This window comes from Trachinotus anak, unplaced genomic scaffold (genome assembly GCF_046630095.1).
Source record: "Trachinotus anak isolate AG129_WGS33_773 ecotype Australia unplaced genomic scaffold, CSIRO_AGI_Tana_v1 ptg000014l, whole genome shotgun sequence".
Classification (NCBI taxonomy): domain Eukaryota; kingdom Metazoa; phylum Chordata; class Actinopteri; order Carangiformes; family Carangidae; genus Trachinotus; species Trachinotus anak.
Window position 1 is genome coordinate 11,575,497 of NW_027273865.1, and position 20,792 is coordinate 11,596,288.

At 39.7% G+C, this 20,792-nt stretch overlaps 1 protein-coding gene across 11 annotated transcripts in view; it reads left to right on the forward strand.

Annotated features, from left to right (window-relative positions):
• The window catches only part of cadm1b (cell adhesion molecule 1b), a 230,606-nt gene that overhangs the window by 67,901 nt on the left and 141,913 nt on the right, over window positions 1–20,792 (forward strand). The window contains exons 1-2 of one of the 11 annotated variants that reach the window (XM_071495828.1): window positions 739–1,020; window positions 3,605–3,717. In XM_071495828.1, the coding sequence (XP_071351929.1) occupies window positions 3,605–3,717 (113 nt within the window). In that variant the 5' untranslated portion in view covers window positions 739–1,020. Of the gene's footprint in view, window positions 1–738; window positions 1,030–3,604; window positions 3,718–15,174; window positions 15,601–20,792 lie in introns of those variants that run through there. The other 10 variants (XM_071495821.1, XM_071495820.1, XM_071495817.1 and 7 more) reach the window with 10 other exon arrangements.

Genomic DNA, 20,792 nt, shown 5'->3' on the forward strand with positions numbered 1-20,792 from the left:
ATCGTTCACACAAGTGTCACCTTTTTCACGAAAGACAAGAACAACCTGATAGTACAGGCGACCTTTGTGAGGTTATATGAGCTGACATGTTTAGGGCTACATCCAGAGTAGCCACCACACAGTCCACTCACAAAATATCCAGTAGGAGAGGAAATCATTCAGTTCCTGTTGGACAAATCTATTACAGTATTTGAAAAATAATACCAGTTATTCTGACATACAGCTATGTCATCACAAAGACTCCTTTTACACATAGGAAGACAACGAAAACAATTGGCTTGATTGGTCATTTTGCAAAGCCTAGTAGGTCAATGCAAGCACCAGTTTACATCTGAGACTTTTGCGCTCGTAATTGATGACGTCACGACAAACCATGTGAGGACGGAAGGAGCCACATCAGAGAAAAAACAAAAAAAAAACAAAAAAAAAAAAAAACAAAAAAACAAAAAACAAAACAAAAAAAGGAGCCGCATCAGCAGCTGCAGGGAGGGAAGTGAGTGAGTCTGCAGCATCATGGAGGGTGTGTTCAGAGAGACGTTTGCATCCGGGGCAGGCCCAACAAAGACATGCACAAAAATTCAATAACATTGTGGATGGTGTCATTATGGGGCCATGGTTAAGATTAGCGTTACCTCGACATAGGTAAAAAAAAAAAAAAAAAAAAAAAAAAAAAATTGCATCATTATTAATGCAACACCTGGCGATTATGCTAAGTGACGCAAAACAAACACACCTGCGATGTTTCTTGACAAACAGGTGCATGCTGGGTATCGCCAGGCGCTGAAGCGCTCTCTGTCCGTGGGGCCTCCGCGGACGCGCAGGAACTTCGGGGAGGTGTGCACCACCTCTCCCCTGCTCAGCCCCCGCTGTGGCTGCAGAGCGGGACTCGAGTCAAAATGTTTGAAAACTGTGAGGAGCCGGAGAGACGACAGCGGCTGAGCGGACAGGTTATGTTGTAGACCGAGAAAGCAGAGAAGTCGAGAGCAGACGGGTGAGGACGTCACGGTGACGCCCGGACAGGTGCGAACGGTAACCAATCACCGACCGCTCACAGACGGCGTGAGGAGTCTGTCAGTATGTCAAATATATCTGAAGTGCAGTCTGTGGTTGTAACCCAGCGCACAGAGGAAGAAGACATCAACAACCACTGTGTTGCCTAGGAACATAGCTTTGTGTGTGTGTGTGTGTGAGAGAGAGACACACACACCGCCGCCTACACACTCATACACTCAGTTTATTAGGAACACCCAGCTAAAACTACTGCAGTCACTACAGCAGTCATGGTGTTTTTGTTGAGACAGTTTGAGAGCCCTCAACTTCATGAACATTTTGGAGGACGTCATTTGTGGTGCTGTTGAGTTGTATTGCGCTGTTTCAATAATTTTGTCCACCCTGTATATGTCAGCGATATTAGACTAAACATTAGAAACACCCCTGGATAATATGATTACATGCATTGCTGCATTAGAGACTATGGACAGTTGTAGTGTCACACATTTGATTTGTTGTTGATCATTTTTGTTTTCTTCTGGTTGTTTTACTGAGGAAGGCGGTTTTTGTCAAATATACTCATAATTTGTTAAATAGCTGCATGCACAGGCTGCAGGGTGTTTTGTCTGTAGAGATGGGATTTATTGTTGGTTTAGACATTGCACTTTATCTTGTGGCCTGAAGATGTGCTTTTAACTTGATAGCTCTATCATGTGACATTACCATTTTTGCTAAACAAGTGGAACCAAGGGATTTACAACAGCCTGCCATTTCAGCATTTTATCACATTGTGACAGCAGCTAAGTTCAGATATTTTCTTGTGAAGCATGCAGAGTTTTGGACCCTGCAAATGTTTTTAAATACAGTTCCCATCATGAAGAGGATGTTGCTGGGGATTCAGTCAGTGAGTTACTGGTTTGGTACAACTTGAGCCCTGTTTTCTTTCCAATATTTGGCAGCATTGTATTCCAAATTAGCTATCAGAAGTTCTGTGCACCCATGGATGTATAGGCAGCTATGATAACTATGATACAGAAGAAAACTTTACAATGCAATAGTACCCAGGTAAGTTTTTAATAGGGAGCGTCTTTTTTTATCCTCTGAAAGCGTAAGTCATAACTGAATCTCAAATTATTTGTATCATATCTGTGAGATTTGACCAGCTCCAAGTATTGAGCAATATATTATAAAATATTTTATCATAACATTTTCTGCCTTGTCACCTAGTCCTATTTTTAAAGTACATTAATTGCCAGTATGAATCTGTGTATCACAGCCACTGCTGCTCCAACCGCAGAAGGTGTTAATAAGCAGGTCAAAGCTCTGCTTTAATGCTGCTGTACAAATTTTTTATTGCATTTCTGAAAAGTTGGCATTTCCATCAGCTTCTTTTAAGGGAATACATTCAAGAGAGTGCATTACATTATTAACTGAGCACCAATAAATCTAAGACATCGTGGGATTTCACAGCTGCTTCTCCTCCAAGATGGCATTTGTTATTTTAATGAATGAATTTGCCTCTTCCAAGTCCATGAATATTCTTTGGTGTTATTATCAATGGGTATATGGATATGTAGGGACCCGGGTAATGTAGCTAATGGCTACATGGCTGTGTTGTATGAATGTTTGCTGCTTTTAGTTGAGTGACAAATTTCCGAAATGAGCTTGTGGAGCTCTTCATTGCATATGGCTGTGGAGCTGGGTCTTTTGTACAAGTCATTTTACCTTTTAGAGGTGAGCTTAATTAGCATGACCATCATCCGGCAACTTATTTTCTGCAAATGTTTAGCCAACAGCCCCAGCACTTGGAGTGCTATGAGTCATTTTAAAAAAAATTTTTTTTTTTTTAGTATTCATTGTTTAGAATAAAAGACTACCACAAGTAGAACACAAACACACACTTCAACCCTTAATTGTCTTTGTTATGCTTGTGCATGAGTAGTTATCAGTGCCTCGAGCCAGACAATATGACTGGCAGGGCTATGCAAGCACAGACTTCTTGTTCATAAATTTTATGATTAATACAGACTGCGTTGTAATCTGGGAAAGCATCCTGGCATGAAGGATGAGGATTATATATTTTTCATCCCCGAAACTAATTGAAAAGACCCATGATGGTGCTGTTATCACTCATGTCCCCAGCTGAGTTATGGCCAGGGTGAGATATGAATGACAGAAAAAAGGGAGCCTTAATGAACAGCATGTGATTGTTGAATAGGCAGGTGCTGGATTTAAGACCTGGACATGTTTTAATAAAGATATCTCATATTAGTCAGTATTCAGCCATTCAGATTAAGTGATAATACCTGAAGTCACCTTTTGTAGTGGTTGAATGAGCAGACAAAGTCGTCCTTTTGCTATAATACATAAAATATAGTTCCAGTTCAGTTACATGTCCAGTACAAGAAAATGTATATCTAGTTCATTTCTTAAAAAAGCTAAACAAACACATGCACAAAATATTTGCATTAACGATACATTTAAATACAGCATTGGAAATATAGAGGTTTAAGCATTAAGCATAAATATTTTGTTACTGTGATATTTCTAAATATACCTTGATAATAAAATACAGTAACATTATTTATATATTGTGATCTTTTTACACTTGTAGATGGACCTGACCATCGCTAGATTCCCACCTGCAATCACAACCCGTTGTGTCTGTTGGATTGACCAAGTCTGCACTGTCAGGAGCTGGACTCAGGTCTCTGCAGCAGCAAGCAGGTAAGGGTTTTGCCCCTGCACCAGTTACGCATCCATCAGAAGTATGCTGGAGTTTGTTTGAGCCAAAACAGGTCCTTGTCTACACCCATTTTAATTACACGGAGCGAGGTTCAGCATCTAAATAACACAGCAGTTTCCAACTTTCATTTGTTTGTAAAGGTATAGTTTCAAATTTAGTGAAATGCACATATTGGCTTTCTTAACAAGTAAAAGTAAATATGAGCCAGCAGCCGATTAGTGTAGATTAGTAGACTAGAAACAAGGGGAGATCTTGCCATTGTCCAAGGGTAAACAGTACAAAAACTAAATAGTGAAAAAAAACTGACTCTGCGTTTTGTACAGATTAAACAAAATGGATATGAGTTTAATTAATGAGCATTAGAGGTGTTTGTAGGCAGTTTTTGTTGACTTTGGACAGAGCCAGGTTATAAATCCCCCCTTGTTTCCAGCCTTTGAGCTAGGCTAGGCCAACTAGCCTCTGGCAGAAATGGCAGTATAGACCCTCTCATCAAACTCTTGGCAAGAAAGTGAAATAAGTATGTCTGCAAAAATGTCAAACTGCTCCCCTTTAGAATGAAGCAATACAGTATTTACTTGTGACCCCTGATCAAAGGCCATGGCCCAAGTTGTTCTTGTTTATGTTGGTTGGGTTGTATTTTTTTGGGTTGCATTTGAAAGATTTTTCAAGGCTTAAAGAGATGAAAGTATCCAATATTTCACCAGAAAAGACAACAACCTAAGGTTTAGGTTAAGTTAAGTTTGGTGTAATGTATACTTACTCACTTTTTTCCCTGTGATTGTCTTGCTACCCATTAGATTTAGTTGGGATCTTTTGCTGTGTGGGTACACTGATGAATGAGGCAGTGTCACGTATCTCTTGTAACTCCGCTCACCCAGCACAGCCCGAGTTGTAAAGTCATTTTCTGTGTCTTTGACTGGAGTATGGGGATGAAAGATACTTTTGAGAGCTTTTGTAGTGTCTCTGGGGAGGAATATAAAACATTTCAGAATAATAATGTGGGAGTTAGACTAATAGTTTTACAAAGTGTACTCTAGCATTTTGGATGTTCTGTGAAGCTGAGATCACATATACCCACTTAGGCCTGAATCTCTCAATTGCTGCCGAGATCATTGATACTCATATAGTTACAGTGACTTATACGCCGCATTATTAAAAGGTAGATTCTGAGGTAATTGGCATATCAGTCATCCATGAAGCAACACAGATGAATAGAGGTTTTAGCAGAGAAAAAAATGGCTGTGGTGGTTCCATCACTATTTCTCGCAGTGACCTGTTATCTCACACTAAGGAAATATAAAGCAGAATGCGTCCCCAGCTGAACATTCATTGATGCCGTGTGAGCTGTAGTGATGGATTCTATTAAGTTCCTCTGAAGAAGGAATAGCATATTTAATTCAGTTTTTTGTCACTTAGTGTAGATTAGAAAAGCTGGGCTCGTTTTCCATTCATCAGATACAGAGGTAGAGGCATAAACCTTTATAGGCCAGTTATTTGGTAATAATATCCATAAGAGAGATTTTGTTTCAGTCAGAACAGAAGAAAGATGGCAAGTGCTGGACATGGGACTTAAAGCAGGTAAAAACTTTAAAAGCAGGCGCAACTTTTGAGTTAAAATGTTTTAAGTCTTGCTAGCAGCGTGGATCTATGGATGGATGGCAGTGATGGTTGGTTCACTTCGGTCCAGCAGCAATTATTAGATGGATCATCATGAGTAACTCAAGTTGACAACTGAATGAATTGCTGTGAAATTTGGTACAGACATTCATGTCCCCCTCAGGATGAACTGAACATCTGACTTTTCATCTAGCACCATTACTTTTAATTTGGAGAACACTTTGTTTTACGATCAGCTACTTGGAAAAACTAATGACATTCCCTTTAGCCTCAACTGTACCTTCTGTTTAGCACTAATAAGATAATAAGAAAGATCTGTATTTCAAAGTTTTCAAGTTTCCAACACCCATTTCTGTTAGCCAACATGATAAAGCAGTACTTTTCTGAGAGAAGTCTTTATATGGTTAACATATTGGAGCATGGCCAGTTATGGACCAGTCAGTACTATAAATCTTCTCATTCATTTGATCAAGCCTAGCTGTGTGAAATGCACTGAATGGAATAATTGTACAAAGCTCCATCATACAATGGCAAAGTAGGTCCTTGGAGGACACAGTTGCACAGAAAAAGTCAGTTTATGTCCGGCAGCAGCATCTGCTACTTTATCTTGTCTTTTAAAGCCTGCCATCCAGCTGGAAGACATCAAACCAAAGGTCAGGTCGGGGATGAGTAAAGCAGTTTCTGGAGGCCATTAAGAGGATGAGAGTGAGGTAGAAAAGGTGTAGAGGCTAGCGTGGCTCACCATGTCAATGCAGTCTCCCCCCCCCCCCCCCCCCCCCCCCCCCCCCGTGTGTTTGCTCAAGAGATTATTTGTTATTTCTGAACACAGCAGAAACAAGTTTCTAGGAAATAAATGTTCTGAGACTATCTATGCAATTTTGAGCATTTTCTTGATCTTCATTTCATTAAAAAAAATTCTTCTTTCATTTTTTGAAAGAAAATAGCATCAGAGTTATGACTGCTCCATTCTTTTTTCTAAAGTTAAACCCCAACTATTACATTTTGTAATGGAATTAAATAAATATTCATATTTGCACCATCTTTGCAGTGTAAAGCAGTTAAATAACATTTATGTAAAAGCTTGTTAATGTTTTGCAGTGCAGCTTCATTCAGCTCATGTGACTGCGTGTGTGTTTATGGGGGAGAAAGTAAGATTATTCATGTTGTCATTATAGCATCATGATGTCTGGATACTAGGGGCCTACGACCAAAATACTGGCGTTTGGGAATACTGAAAATATGCAAACAATTTTAAAATACTTAGTGCGCGCTCAAAAACTGGAGCATTATACATGATGTTAATCTGATGGGCCTCACAAGTACTTATATGGCAGACATGACACACATTTGGAGGCCAACATACCAGGACAGTCAATGTTGCTAATGAAGTATTTTGATAATTAGGGTCACTGTGTAAACACAAGCCATCATTCTCTCCTGGTTGTGATTTGAATAATTCACTGTGCAAACTAGTTAATGAAACCAATTGCGAGGCCTCACTGTTATGTATCTCATTTCAAATGTGGCCTCTTTTAATTTTACAATGATCTGCTGTCTGGTCCACTGCACTCTGAGCGATGAGGAGAAGGTGGCATTGTACCTTTGATATTATTAGTGTTCATGATCCAGTTCTTCATCACAGAGTCCTTACAGAACTCACTCTGCACAGTGAATACTCACTTTTACATGGATACCAGGATGAGCCAAATCATGTGTGGAAGCTATCCACAGTAAAGAGTATGAAATGGCCACAGCAATACTGCTCTATACTGTCTATCCTCTGCTCTGTAACACTGCAACATTAAGAGGAGCACTGTCTGGAGCACTGACTCATTCACAACACTTTGCTGCTCTGACTTTGGGATGCTTACTGGTGTGGATCCTCTTTGCTTACAGTTTGTGTCACTTGCCTCTTTGCAGTGCACTACAGGCCTAATGACACACAAGACTGCTGGGGCTCTGCCTATGGAGAGACAACAGTTGTGCTATGACTATTTTTTTAGTGGTAGTCCCCCTGTTTGCAGCTTTACTGCAGGAACAACACTCTGCTTGAGTGTGGCAGCAGCTCTTCCTCTCACCACTCTGTCATTGTTTGACTATATGTCTAAACCTTTTCTAAGTGTGTGGATACAGCAGCTGAGCTGCTGCAGTGTCAAGAAATGAAGGTCATTTATTGTAAATGGTCTCATTCTCATGGACCATGTTTCACACTGTCCTCTTGCTAACGTGACGATATATGTTCGTAATGAACTCGACATGATTTAATTGAGGACATGTCTCCTTGAGGTAAATATGTTCCGACTTGTGTGAAAACTCAAGACAAAGAGATAAAATTCTAGAAGAAATGACAATGAAAAAGTCTGTATATACAGTTTATTGCCAGAGATATTTATCTGAAATTTCCTTTCTGTGAAATGGAACTGATATTAAAGGTCTCACTGAGGTCTGTGATTAGAAAACTGCCATTTATGATGCAACAGTCCTGAGTTGTGAAAAGGACTGATAGGTAGGGCACAGAATGCTACATTTTGAGCATCTGTAGAAATGAACACAGTCCAAAACGAGTAGTTTTCTTAGTGGCTTAGCGATCTAATTTGTAAAACATGTAACTATGAATCTGGCAATGTAAGTTTGTTGGCTGTCTTTCCCCTCTCTGTAAAAATAAATAAAAGATAAAATCATAAATAAACATATTCCAATTTGATGTTAAGCAGTTTCAGATATGAAGATAAGTGTTGGCAGTCAGTCTCAGTTGCTCTTAATTTGCTCTTTGTTCCGGGTAGATTGGGGCATTTTGGGCTCTGTAGTTTATGTCTCCTCATACCACAGAGCCAGCATCTCCAGCCAATAAAAACCACTGTTACTTATAGAAAGATCCTTCATTTACATTTTTTTTAATGCATCTAAGCTTTGGAATCTAAACTTGTAAATCTCAGTTACTCTATAATTACTATATACAATATAAACACACAATTATAGTTGTAATTTTTTTCTAAATGTTTTTGAAACCAGCACTAACGTCAGATTGATAAAGTCACTGACCTGCCGCTTCAATATGTATCACATTACCGATGCATGAAAAATCCCTCAGTATGGCTTCACTTACACTAATTTACAGTCCGTCAAAACCAATCATGAATATTGTTACAATATCAATATTATGTTTAACATACCTTTGGTTATATTCTGATAACCGGTACATTACAGAGGCTCTGGAGGCAGAGAAGGAAGAAAAAAAAAGACAGATTTTTGACAATGAGTAGCTTTGGTAAATTTGAAACTGCAGAAATTTGAAAAACCTGATTTCTCTCAGTTCACTGATGCTTGCTTCAAGTTGCAACCATGTACACCAACTGAATGAGACAGAGAGAGAAAGGAATAAAAATATGAGCCTGGCTGAAACACTGCTTTTCACACCTGACGAAATCCTGTCTGTTTTCATAAAGACCCTCATACTGCAGTTTCCATTCATTTATTAAATGAGGGAACTTTTTAAACACAGGGGAGGAAAAGTAATCTGTAATGCTGAGACTGTTGCTTAATGAACTGTGTCTTCAACACAGAAGAGCTGATTTAAAAAGTGAATAACAGTAGCCTTATAGGAGGAATTGAAACTGGATGGTATGTTGTTATTTATTAGTTTATTTAACAGGTAAGGATGGTTAAACAGGAAAAAATGCAACAGTTGTAATGTATAAGGGGCTTTGAGGGTAAATCCGCAGGCTGTGTACATGTGAAAAAGCATGCGTGTTTATGTACTGTACATGAATGTATATATCCTGACATGTATGGCTATATTGCAGTAAATCACTGTGCTCTCTGCTCAGAAGAGAACTGGTCACATTCTTGTCTGGAAGTTCAGTGAAATAACAAAAGATCTATAAACAGTACAGTGATTTAAACAACATTTCAAGCACAATAACGACTGTTGCTTGAAATTCTGGCTTCTTTAAAGGTCTGCTCAGCATAAGAGACAGCAACAAGATACTGTAGTGAAGCATTATCATAACAATGAATATTTACATACAAATTAGGACACTATAAAGTCCACTTACCAGTTTACAGGCCAATAACTATCTAATGAAACCATCAAATTAAATCTGAAATAATAACTCATACTCATGCTTCCATAAAGCCAACTCAGCAGAATATATGAAAAAAAAAACAAGGTATCAGCTAAACTTTAATTCGTTGTTTGTTTTTACTGGAAAGTGGATACGGAGATTGTTCCTCTGCATCTCAAGGTTCCTAAGTGCAAATGCTCCAGTATGTTTGTCTTTAATTTTTATGCAGTGAGATCTTCCAGAGGCCTGCCTGTGGCTCTAAGAGTTCAGTAAAAGCTCTAATGTAATCTGGGGTCAAACAGTCATTGCTTCAATGAAATGTTTACACAATCAACTACAAGTCAGTGAAGCAGATGAAATGGCAGCTATGATCTATCCTGTTAAATGTGGTTGAAAGCCTGTTTGCTATATTCATATACAGGAAATCAAATCAGTGATTTAGGTTTTTAGGCAATATTTTTTTTTAAACTAGATAACTGCTAGGACTCTGTTGTCTAGTCAACCTTTACTCTTAACAGGTTGAAAGATGTTATCTTTCCTTGTTTTTTCACACATTTGCAGTTATATATATATATATATATATATATATATATAAATAAATAAAGAAGTCACTGGATGTTTTCAAACCATATTATTGTCTCTTTGATTTCAGTAATTGAAAAATGAAATGATTTTGATGTGTGAAAGCATATTCTTAGAGACTAATTTGTGTATCCAATAGGATTACAGATGATTGCTACATGCACTGTCAAGGTTAAAGCATTTTATTGGATTTTCTGAGGTTTGATTTTTGCTCGGTTGGTCTTTGGAGCCTGTTTTGCAGTGTAATCATTGGAAATGAACAGCATAGACCAGGGGAAAATATTGGCTTATTTTGTTTTGAATAGTGTAAAAGCATATCATAAACTTGATTGTGCTATTATTGTTGAACCTTAGGAGTTTAACAGGATGAATTGGTTCTCAAACAAACTAATCAAGAGCTTGAATCTTGTCTCAAGGCTGGTTTTGTTCCTGAAAAGCAGCTTGGAGATTTACCTCTGGGTGACTGTTACAGATACTGATGGTCTTTAGAATGAAATGGCATCTTTCAGACCAGTTGTCCCACAAATCAATCTGGCATATGTTTCAAATCATTCATCAGGATATTGGGAAATACAAGCTTAGTTTATGGGATTTTTCTGCCTAATTAATATGCAAATGTGCTCTAATTCACATGCCATTCAATGCTGTTTGGAGGAAGTGCGGCAGTGTCCTCAAACTGACTGACTGAAAATGTTCATATCTGTTTTAGTGCCCAGAAGCACCATACAGTCCATTTTTTTTCAACATACCCCAGGCAAGCATTGATGGTTTTATGTGGCCTTAGTTGGCCAAGACCGGTTCTGTACACGTATATTAATATGATGTTATTACTGGTATTATGTCATCGATTTCACTCTGAACCTAATGTGCAAAATTATAGGCATGGTGTTCTTCATTAGCAGCAGGTAGCCACCAGCCATTTGGCTCCCAGCAGAAATAGTCATGGACACTTTGATGCTAATGATCCTGGGCCTGTATTATGCTGTTCAGTACTGTATGTAGGTGTTTTCAGCCAAGTGCTCCAGCTGTGTTAATAATTCCAGCAAAGCGTAGCTAGCAATACATCACCGGTTGTTATGCCAACACGAAACCACAAAGCTCTGTGCTGTCTTCTTTTTCTCCTGTGCTAATTTGAGGAAACTGTGTACAGATCACCAGTGTTGGTCATTTTTGCATAAAAGCTCATAATCCCTGTTGAGGTGGTTCTTTATAGTGATTATGAGGGTGTCTGCTGCTCATTATCATGATAAAATTATTGTATATTCATGCTACACTATTCCAGGGGCAAATAATCCACTTACATGAAACACCTCTCTGTATGTAGGATATAGGCTTGCTAATGGCCCTTAGGCAGTGTTGCTCAACCAGGGGTGCTTGTACCCCAGGGAATACCTCTACAGTTGCCGGGGGGTACATGGAAAGATTAAGTAGCTCAATTAATTTGAAAAAAAAAAAAATGAAATTACAAATTAATTAAAAAGAAATGAATCAGCTATAAAACCTGAACACTGCAGTTGAAGTTGAGTGTGTGAAAACTAGATAACAAGTGAGCAAAGAACTTAAAACTGTTAGCGGGTTCAAAAGTTCAAATAGGTAAAAATGATTAGCTAAAAGTAATGGCTAAACTGTGAAATGGCTCAAAAATAACGAATAAACAGATGAAATAATTAACTTTAAGTGATGTTGATGTTGATTGAAATGTCCAGCTTCTGCAAAATGTTGGTATGAATACAAACTTGACCAAATCGACATGGACACTGTCAGTTCATCTTTTAACAACGTACAATTTATATGATGAACTGTGTTCTGTTAGACAAAATCCAGCTGAAAATGAATTCAAATGAGCACATAAGAAGGTGCACTGGAGTTCACCTGTGAGGGCTGTGTGTTGTACTTTCACATAGAAAAGATGCCCTACATATATGTTGGAGTAGATGGACAACTTGAAGCAGATAAAACAGTAGAAGTGGGTCAATACATCCTTCCAAAAAGCGGCTAAAAATGCATAGTGCAAGCGCCTGAGTCTTCCAGAGTTTAGACTAATATAAATGGGACAACTGGAACAATATTTCTCTTTTATACATATGGAGACAAGAAAGGCACACTCAGGCACTCTGGCCCATCCAGCCAACTTGACATACACTATAAGCCTCAGTAAGGTACCACGTGACTCATGATTTATTACATTCACCTGCTCTGTGTCTGCGGCTTTGGTGGGATGCAGAATTGCCTGTGTGTGCATTGGCAGATAAAATGTGCAGCATGTGTCTAACAATTAAGAATTTACTCGTTTTCTGTTTGGGGGAAAGACAGAGAGCGACAGAGATCATTACTGTATGCTACTTAAATACATTCATTGAGATTTGAAAACACTGAATCCTGTTGCTTCCAATGAACAGACACCCAGGAGACAAGTATGTATTTATGCAGCTGCCTTTGTTTTCTTTAGCAAACAACCAAACAGAATTCATCACAAAACATCCTGTTATGATTATTTATTAATCATCACCATGGAACTAAATTATTGAATAATTAAAAGAGGCACCAAAATACAGTTCTCTGTACCTGTTGCAAAAATAAGATTTCGTTTCTCGAAAAAATTTATATAAATGTGATTTACGAGTGGTTTATACATGTGTGTTAGTGTGACAAAAAAAAGGCAGGAAACCAATTGAGTGCACATGTTTCATCCCTGGAAGGCATAAAGAATTGATGACCTGTGGTGATATATTTGGAATATCATTTCCTGTAATAATTTGCTATGGGGGGAAAAGAGATGGAAATTTGCAGTAATGCTATTCTACTTTATAAATCCTGTTGTGCTAAAATAAGTACAAAAAATGTGCATATGACTTTGGGCAGATACACAGACAGACAAGGAGCTTGCAAACATCTCTGCATGTTCATGATTACAGTCCATTATTCTGCCCTTGGTTCAATCCTGTTACATTACACATCATATACATGTGAATCTTTGTACATACTATGTGAAGAAAATTGAATTTTGCATACTTCTGCCTGTTCACTTAAGTCTTCCAAGCTTGAGAAAATCTAAATTTCATTTCAATAAGCCTTGTTCTTGCTCAGCCATTGGGGGTCACTTACAAGGGTCTGATTCAATTATTCTTCCTTTCACAACAGGAGGAAAACATTTTCATGGTGAATGGTTTGCCTAAATAGATTACCATCTCAAATAATTCAATTTCCGTTAATTTGATTGATTTCATACCAAAGGGGAAAAGAAATCTTAATTTAAAACCATTGCATTTCTAATCAAACATAAACTGAGAAAGAGGCCCGGGTGAAAATCTTTTTATTACCAGTTTCCCCACTAATTTAAATAGAAAATGCTGACGGCTGCCCTATTAAATGGCACCAGCAGTATTCAGTGTGCGACTAGCTCTCCAAAACAAACTGCTTAACTGTTTGCAAGCCGCATGACCATTTGGAGCATTATACACAGATTGAGTGCACACCATCATGCACACACACATACACACACACACACACACACACACACACACACACACACACACACACACACACACACACACACACAGACACAGAATCTATGGCCGGCCATTACTACAGAGGATCCAGATGAAGCAGTTCAGTCATCTGATCCATTCCCATCCATTATTCATCCTGCTCGGGGAGACAGAGACGCTGGGCTTCTCTTCTCAGAGAGACCCAGGAACCCCATCTATTCTCATGAGCAAAGGAAATGCCATGCAGTAGTGGAGTGAATCACCGACACAGTAAAAGAGTGAAAGAGAGAGAGAGAGAGAGAGACCGGGAGTGAAAGCAAAACTTAGGAGTGCTGGGTATTGAGAGTGCACAGGAACTGAAATGAACCATCAGGTGTACTGTAAATCATGTTATCATAAATCCCCCCCCCAAAAAAGTTTACAAATGTGAAAAACAAAAATACAAATTGTGGAAATATAAGTTATTGAGCATAACTCCACCAGGTGCACCTTGCAGACTGATGCCTACCAGTTCTATGCTGTCGGAAAATAAAGCAGCCTGGCCGGTGCAGTGAGGAGAAAACACCTTGTGGAGACATTGTGTGAGTGGCAGGCAGAACTGGCAAGCTGCCACAGATAATAACATCTGAAATAAATTTGATGTGTGGAATTGAATCTGTAGTGATAGGGACGGCTGCAGCATTAGAGTGAAGTTCTAAATGCTATCTACTCATCCATGGAATGAGGACTGACACGCAGTCTCAGAGAATAGATTGTGCAATTAGCAGCCTTTGTGCTGTTTCGACACAATGAAAAAGGGAAATGAGATTCAACGTTGTCATGCACTCTCCTCTGTCGCTCTGTGATTCCCATAAGATATTCCAAATGTAGCAGGTTTCAGGTGAGAATAAGTTGGGAGTTGAGACATTATGAGATATAATAAAGCACACACACACACACAGAGAAAGAGAGCTGGTCACACTTATTCATAATCTGCAGTATTTCATTTCCATTGAAGCAGTATGATTTTAAAAATGTGAAATGTTGATATGATTGTTCTCAGATTTGGAGGAGCATGCCACCTCTTCAGCACCATCAGCTTCAATTGTAGAGTGTAATTCTCCATTTAAGGAAAAGGGGGCGCTCTTTGAGTAGGCATTGAGCGTAATGGCTTGAGAACCAGAGTTTCCCCAAACTTTACAGATGATTCCTTTTAATTAAACGTGTTTGTGGTTTTACTACCGACATTGTAATAGTTGTAACATCCCTACGATCCTATTTTGGGACAAAAAACCCATTGTATTTATTTATAAAACAAACAAAAAAGGCCTCGGTGAAAACAGTTTAACTCTGCTTGTTATAATTTGACTTTATGCTTATGAAAAGTGGCACAAAGGTCTGTTGCTCCAAAAGGCAGATTAAAATAACACACCTCTCCTTTTCTCTGCAGCCTGTAAAGTGTCATGAAACAGACAAGAATGCACACTCCGTTTAACAAACTGCAGCTCGCACTGCTATTGGCCGGACCACTGTATAATAAACATAAACTAAATGCTGTTTTATCTGAGAATTATTTGTGCCCCAGCTATAAAACCGAAGTGCAGCCAGTTGAGGAGCAGGCTGGTCTCACCCACATGAACTAACAGACCATAACCATAAAAGAAAATTACTATAATATTCCTATAAAGTGTCTGTGGTTCTCGGTGGTGAGTTTATGGTTACCTCACCGCGCTCCATGGTATTTTACACTTCCCATGGTGTCACTGTAATATTCCTACAGTATTTTTATTGGGCATCGTAGTGTGTCTTTGGTGTCCAGTGGCAATCTACGCGGACAATAATACAGTTTTGACATTAAAAAAAAAAAAATCTCCTAAGGTATCCGTGTAATATTCGTATATAATTTTATAGGCCTAGATGTCATTGCAACATAATGCAGCCCAATATGATAGCAGGCTCCCTGCTTGAGCCCTCCCTCCGCCTCTCATGTGTCTACATTTTCATCCCATGGCCGTCTCTAGGTGATTTAGCGCCGCCAGTCTCAAGCAGGTGTCCAACATGGCGATCACGGGGAGCGGATCTCTCGCTGTTTCTCTCTCTGTTTTCGTGATTTCAGCGGCGTTTCTCCCGAAAGGTAAGTTTTTCGCTGTCTTGTTTGCGTCTGTGCTGCAGATTTAGCCCTTCCACAAGCGAAAGCCCGAGGAGTACCGGGGAGAAGTTGTGGTGCGTTTGCGCGCTAGATGCGCACAAGCTTCCCCTGAAATCTCAGCATCACTTTCTATTGCTCTGATTCTGCTGTCGACTCCAAAATCCCCGCGCCGTGTCTCTGGACTGTAAGGGCACTTATCTCGTGATTCAGCGCAGGTTGAAAGGGTGTTGTCCGGAGTTTTACTGCAAAGGCTGCAGAGGACTGCTATAAAAAAGTAATGTTAGTGCTGCACATTTGCAGAGGCGGAGAGAAAGTATCATGAGTGATAACCGAGTGAAATAGTCGCACAGTGTTTAGACCTGGGGCAAGTTGAAGGCAGTGCTCCCCGGAACCTGCCTCTTTATTATCAAATGAGACCGATTCTGCGACCACGAGAAAACACGGCTCAAACGCACCCGTATCCTGAAGTCATACCGCATAAACCCTCAGTGTCCAAACTCATCTCACTGTCTGAAGACCTCTCAAGTCTGCGCTTCAGGTGCGCTTTGGAGGAAAAACACGCATTGCAGCTCTAGTCTTGCACAGTGTGCTCTGGCCGCACAACTGCAGCCTCTGATGCCAGCGTGTGTGTGTGTGTGTGTGTGTGTGTGTGTGTGTGTGTGTGTGTTTGTGTTTCTGTCCGCAGTCTTCACTTCTGCTCCTGTTAGTGAGGCTGGAGATGTAAATCTGTCATGTAGCTGTCGGGCTTTACAGCAGTGCAACTGCATGAACCAGGGACGTCTAAATGTGCACGACCATTGCAGTCCCCCAGTCCGACCGTTTCCCCGTCATTCCGCCGCGGTTGCATCAGAGTTGCATGCGTCAGTGTCTTTTTTTTTTTTTTTTTTTTTCCTGGAAAACGTGTCCGCTGACAATACTGACGCATGTGAAACGATTAAAATGTCAGCTTGCAGCCGCTTTAAATCCCTCCCAGCGGTAGGATGGGATATGCTGTTGTGTTGTCAAACCTCAGGTTGTCAAAAGGGAAAGCAACAGTTGCGATGACAGGTTTACACTTGAAGTCTTGAGTGACTTCTTAGTTGCTTAATTCCAGTTTCAGATGTTGTCACTGACTACATAGTGTAGCCTACAGTAGTGGCATCTGCATCACACATCAACAGGTCTTTAGTGTGTGGTGAGTAACCTGCTCCCAAACCGGAATAAAGTTACAAGTTAAATGGATTTTTTTTTTTTTTTTTTTTACAGCCCACTGCCCACCAGGCTTTAATTTCACAGTTGAATTTATTATGGTCTGTGTTGAATAGCAGCTGAATGACATTTACAGCGTTGTCTAGCGTCTCCTTGTCACATTAATTTAATTAACCTCTCAGTCAAATAAAATAATATAACCTAATAATATAACCTCAAGCTCAATACACTGAGGGTTGCAGCGATAGGAAACTGATGCAGTCTCCTGGTTCAGGTAAAATCCTCAAGCCAGAAATGGTCTAATCTGACCTCAGGTATTCCAGTTGTTTGTGTGGCAGCTGCTGGGAGCAAAACAACCTCATGCTTTGTGAAGTGCTGACACTCAGCTTCCAGTTTTCCTTTGTTAATCATCCAGAATCAGTGGATTTGAACTTTGTGAGAGAAGAACGATCCAGCGAGCTGGATGGGCGTTCACTTTATTATAAAGATACCAAGGAAAGAGGGTTAATTAAAGAAAGGCAGAGGGAGTGAGAGACAGCTGATCCTGGTCATCATAAAGGGAAGTTGTTCTTATAGTGACTGCTGAAGCGAAAGAGCTGTCTCGGCTCAGCATCCTGTTATGAAACGCTGCGACTTTGCATTTTAACAAAGAATCTGTTTAGCAGTATTTCTCTCCCTGCATCTCCTGGGGTTCGGCCTGTTGTAGCATATCAGATGGTCGAATTTCAGAAGGTTGCATAATCCCTCTTATTGCCAGTTTAAAGTCGTTCGTCAGGACTGAGTGATGGTGAAGTGGATCAATACTAGCTGTCATGAAGCCTCAAGGCACCACTGAAAGACAGGATCTCAGAGAAACAAAAGGAAACATACAGTTGTTATGATGCTCTTGGTTGCCGGTTGCCAGTTGCCATGTGACATGGTGAGTGATTGAAGATGTCCGTCTGGCTGCGTATGGCGGGGTTTAGCTTTGAAATGGATATTGCTGAAGTCAGCTGGCAGTGTGCTGCTCTGTCCTCAATTTGTGTTTGTGTGTCTCTTCTTATTACCTCACTTACCATAAAAATGTTGATCTTCTGGTGTTTTTTGTTTTCTCTCTGTCAGTAGTGCTTTTACCTACAGGAGGTACTGTCATACTTGTACATGAAAACTCCTGTTGAGTGCCAAGGATAAGGTCATCAAAAAAAGCAGAGGATTAGAGCCAGAGATGGTAGAAGTATTCACTTCCTTAGGTGTAAGTAGCAATACAGCAGATTTCAATGCAGAAGTCCTGCATTTAAAAAAAATTGTCATGATTAACAATATGTAGCACACTTTCTAAAACAGAGTATTTCTTACCATACATTTCAATATTTCCTGGATTATTTTCACTGATGCATTAACAGTAGGTGGAAGTGGCAGTTTCAGGTTGGTCAAGATGGAGGCTGAATTTAACTTTAGGGTAATGTTATCTACTCCGGCATATTTCATTAGTCCATCCTTGGTTTCGTGTGTAAATTGCTATTCTGCAAAGTGACTAGTAACCACTAGTTGTTGTAGTGGAGTAACTACTGGAGTACTGTACAATATTTGCCCCTCAAATGTAGAGAATTAGATGTATAAAGCAACTATTGAAGTGCAACTACATCAAAAAGAGCAGAGGTTTAGAAAATTTGCTTAGTTACAGTACATTCCACCACTGCAGGACAGCGACTAATGATTATTTTAATTATATAGATTAATCTGCCAATTACATTCTGGATTAGTTGATTAATCATCTGAGCTACTAAATGCAGGGGGAAAAACCCCCCCACAATTTCCTGAAGGCGGAGCTGACGCTTTTAAAATAGCTTCTTTTGCCTGATCCGTGGTCAAAAAACCCAAAGTTTAACAGGTTATTATGAAATGAGGCAAAGAAAAGCAGCAAATCCTGACAACTGAGAAGCTGAAACCAGAGAAATGATTATAAGAATTGTTGCTGATTAATTTTCTGTGGCTTGATTAATCGATTAATTGCGTAATAGTTTAAGCTCTCAGTGCATTAGTGCCATCTCTGCAGCAAAATGGTCTTCTCTCCTCTCTCCGTGTAAAATAGTGCTTACAGTACAGAGCCATGTTTCAGGATAAATTTAATACAGCACTTAATGGCCCATTGATATGTGCACACTTGCGAAGTATTTCATAGCCTGTACGTTGAGATCACCACAGTACATCATTTGTAACAATAATATACTCTTCTATTTAAAGAAATTGAATTTATTGCTCATTAAATTTACATTAAACTCTGCTTAATAAGCCTTACTCTAATTGCTAGATAATGCATGGCACTACTTTATGTGGTGGCAGCTAATCTTACTGTTGAAAAGGGAGGGGCTGGCAGAGAATTGGCAGCTGATGCATGTAAGGAATTTTTAGCCATTAGTAGCAGATGTAACAAGGTCATGTGGGCTATGCGGTCATCATTCCACCGAGGACATCACACCTCCAGGCTATTTCTTTTTTTTTTCCTGCTTTATCTGCTCTGAAATCAGCTGCTGTGCATCTGTGTGAAGGCACAAGTTCTTGTCTGTAAGTCGAATGTATTTAAGCCATCACTGCCTCGCCTGTGCATGGCAGTGTGCGAATGTGCATCAAACTTCACACTCTTTTGGGGACGGCTCATAAAATGGACCTGAGTGCAGAGGGGCCTTGCAGCTCGCAGTGAATAGGCAGATTTCACTTTAGTATTTGTCCTTCCAAGTCAGAGGTAGCAAGTCGGGCAGTTTACACAGAAAGAAGTTGGTTATTGAGGTCCGTGGTGGAGAAAAAAAAAGTAGAAAATCTCTTTCTGTCCTTGACTTTATATTCTTTTCACTTTCTGAAAGACTCCAATCTCTCCTTAAAAAAATCACCTTGAGTGCCAGGTACATGGGGGTTTTTGTTCATGCACTTTCATAGTGGGACCCTCAGGTAAATTCTGTATCTGACTGTTTTGTCAAGGTCACAGAGGTGCAGCTGTAGACATGCTATCACTTCGAGACGTAGAAAACACATACTATATAAAGAAGAAAAACTCCGGACATTTCTATGCAAGGGATTTGTACCACGCCGTCAGACTGAATGACAAACTGAGGACGATCAAAAATGTGTCTGTCTGTCTGTGTTGAAATGTAGTAAACAGTCAATTAGCAGAAACAGACAGATGACAGGTCCTTTCATGACTGTGGGGACAGAAGCTTCCATTCATGACTGTGCTGTGGTAATGAGGAGGAGAGCTGATGTCTCCGCTTATGAATATGACATTGTTCTCTCTGTTCCCTGGATCTGAGAGACCTCATTCTATTGGCTGTGATGCTTAGACAGTGTCAACCAGGTCCACAATGAAAAAAAATGGAAATGCAATGTTTTTGTTTAGAAAGGGGCATAGAGTGCACATTAGTATGGGTGATGGAGCAATTACAAGCCGCCATTAAGGCTTTGGAGCAGTCAAAGCACAGTGCTTTCTAAGTGACGAACTCCACTGGGCAGATATCCTCTGTACTATAAGTCAACCCAAATTTTTAACAAATGAGAATCCTGATCAGTGAAATGAAGATACTGAGAAACAATAGCTAAAAACGATCCCTTCGTTCCCCCCTAAATGTTCCCTGTGGTTATGTTTGGCGAGGTATCGAGGCTCATCCTCAGTCTGACTATTCATCTGTCTCTCACACACATCACAGATGCCAGTAATTGTGCTTTTTACTAGGTTTGGAGGGGATTCAAGTTTTGACACCTGTAAACCTTCCCTAAATTTTACCACAGTGTACTGCATTGCCAGATAATTTTAAAATTAATAGTAGGGGAGCTGGAGGGAGAATACGATTGCTACTTGAATGTAAGTGGTCACTGCTGTGCTGTCTCCTGCCATAGGATGATTTTTATAAATGTTTAGTGATTCAACTGTCAAACTATCCAAACCACTCCACTCAATGGCAACTGTGTATCTAACTTTTTCCACTACACCCTACTTCACTGTTTGCACTTGCTGGTTG